We start from the raw sequence: 2,500 nt of genomic DNA, 5'->3' as shown, positions 1-2,500 counted from the left end.
TCCCTTTACCTTACTGCAGAGCTCCCCCAGGCTCCATGCTTGTCTGTGAGGAGGTTGATAATTTTCTGGACTAACTGAGTTGCGGTCACATGGTCTCGGTATTTAGCTGCTCTTATCAAATGATCACACATCTTCTCCTCTTCTCTTTTGTCTGCAGAGTACTGAGCACACAATGACTGGAATAGGGAGAAAAAGAGAAAGATTTATTAATTAACTATAAAAATGTGGGTATATTTTTTCTTTTGGGGGAGAGCACAAGTGTGGCAGGCTGGACCTGAGAGGAAAGGGAAGTGAGCGAGATCCTGGTGCATTGAGTGAAGATTCCAAACAATCAATAAAAATAGTATGTTGGAAAAATATGTGGGTGAAAAATCTAAGTGTATCATGAAACAATTTTTAGGATGTAGCAAGTCAACCAAAACTTTAATGCTCATTTTATAACATTCATTAAACATTGATTAATCCATCTTACTAAAGTCAATAATAAGATGTATTCAGATGTTGTAAACAGTTAAACAGAGATTTTTATCAGTGATAAACTGCCAGGCATGTGAAAGCTGAGCCCTGGATTAAACCAGAATGAACTGGGGTTGTAGAGGTCTTTAGACCAAGTAGAACAAACACTGCTATGAAAATAATTTGGAGACATTATTTGCACTAGATAACTATGATGAGTTTTGACTACATCCAAATGTCCTGAAATTTTTTAAACAGAATATTAAGTGAGCAATTCACATGTTAAAACAATCATGACAGCCCCTAGAGACAAGATAACTAAGTTAAAGAGGCAAGTTATAAGATGACTACACAACCAGGATTAGACGCTTTAGTTTTGGTTTCCTGTTTTGTGGTGGTGGTGGTTGGTGTTGCATTTGTTTCTTTGTTTTATTCTTCTCTCATATATCACATCTTGCTCCCACTCCCCACACCCACTCCTCCTGAGCCCCTATCCACTCCTCCTTTTCTCTTCAGAAAAGGGCAGGCCTCCCATGGATATCAACCAAAGATGGCATATCAAGTTGCCTTAAGTCTAGGAACCTCCCCTCACAATAAGGCTGTACAAGGCAACCCAGTAGGATTAATTGGGTCCCTAAAGCATGCAAAAGAGACAGAGAAGTCCCTGCTCCTACTCTGAGGAGTCACAGGAGTAGACCAAGCTATAAACTGTAACATATATGCAGAGGACCTAGGTTTGACCCATGCAGGCTCCCTGGGTGACAGTTCAGGCTCTGTAAGCAGGTGTTTTGTTTTTGTTTTGCTTTAAGCTTAAAATAGTAAACACAGCAACTTCTCATAACTTTGGAAAAGAAAAAAAATGGTTTTTTAAACTATACATATAGAATGAACCTGTAGCAAAGGAATCATCTGTGAGATTAAAAATGTATAATTAGGTCACATTGCCAAAATACAAAGACTTCATGTTCTCCAGGTGATGGTATGTATGTCAAACTTCAGAAAGTACTGTATTAGATAGAAAATTTCCAAAGCATCTCAGGATTCTTTAGCAGTAACTGGGCACACGTCTAGTTCCCAAATGATTACTATCCTTTGGAGTTCTGTCACTTCTGGCATCACATTTAAGATGCGTTGTGATCATCATCAAAAGCATGGGTACTGACACAAACTAGGGGTCTAAAAACCCATACCCTTAACTTAAAATATATGCACACATGCAAGCATAGGAACACACACCCTTGTGGGAAGTAGCCTGCATTTGATGGGCAGATACACTGCTATTTTATACATAACACACACATTGTGGTTACCTGTCTCTCCTATTATATGGACAATAAGATTCTGGATAAGCTATGGTTACATGCAACTCCCACAACACCAGCAACAAAGAAGGGTCCTGATTGTCCTAAAGCACTTGGTTAATGATCACATTACACCCACAAACTAGCCTGAGTCATCCAATGTAATTACTGTATGAGGTAGAAAGTTCAGAGTCTGGGTAGAAAGTTTCCTACTCCCTCACAGTATACAGAAGAACAAATGCAAACCTCCAGAAGCATTGAATAGTCACAATCCGACAGGGCAAGGGATGGGATGGCCTGAAGATGAAGCCAACTCAAATACTAAGGGAAACCCAGAAAGAAAAAAAAAAGTAGTGTTTATTTGAAATGGAGTCAAAATCTTAGGGAACACAGGGCAGGAGGGGCTGGGGAGAAATAACTAACATTAAGGATGTTTGAAAGCCATATGAAAACTATTATAAGATTTTATATGTGTGTGTGGTGTGTGTGGGGGGGAGGTCAATACTTGGTATATACAACTTGGAGTTAACTCCCCAAAGCCATAAAGAACCAAAAAAAAAAAAAAAGAAAAAAGAAAAATCCACGAACAGGTGAGGTTTTAGCCATGCATGGGTTGTCTAGAGACCTTCAAATGAATGAAACTCAAGACGAATGAAGACCAAAGTGTGGACACTGTGCCCCTTCTTAGAATTGGGAACAAAACACCCATGGAAGGAGTTACAGAGACAAAGTTTGGAGCTGTG

General features: G+C 39.3%; 1 protein-coding gene across 3 annotated transcripts in view; it reads right to left on the bottom strand.

Annotated features, from left to right (window-relative positions):
* Positions 1-2,500, bottom strand: part of Lrba (LPS responsive beige-like anchor protein) — a 591,176-nt gene that overhangs the window by 370,494 nt on the left and 218,182 nt on the right. For all 3 annotated transcript variants that reach the window (XM_029475138.1, XM_021158804.2, XM_021158805.2), the window contains exon 37: positions 10-176. In XM_029475138.1, the coding sequence (XP_029330998.1) occupies positions 10-176 (167 nt within the window). The remainder of the gene's footprint in view (positions 1-9; positions 177-2,500) is intronic.

The sequence above is a fragment of the Mus caroli genome, chromosome 3, assembly GCF_900094665.2.
Source record: "Mus caroli chromosome 3, CAROLI_EIJ_v1.1, whole genome shotgun sequence".
In the NCBI taxonomy this organism is placed as follows: Eukaryota; Metazoa; Chordata; class Mammalia; order Rodentia; family Muridae; genus Mus; species Mus caroli.
This window is presented reverse-complemented; position numbering and strand designations above follow the sequence as displayed.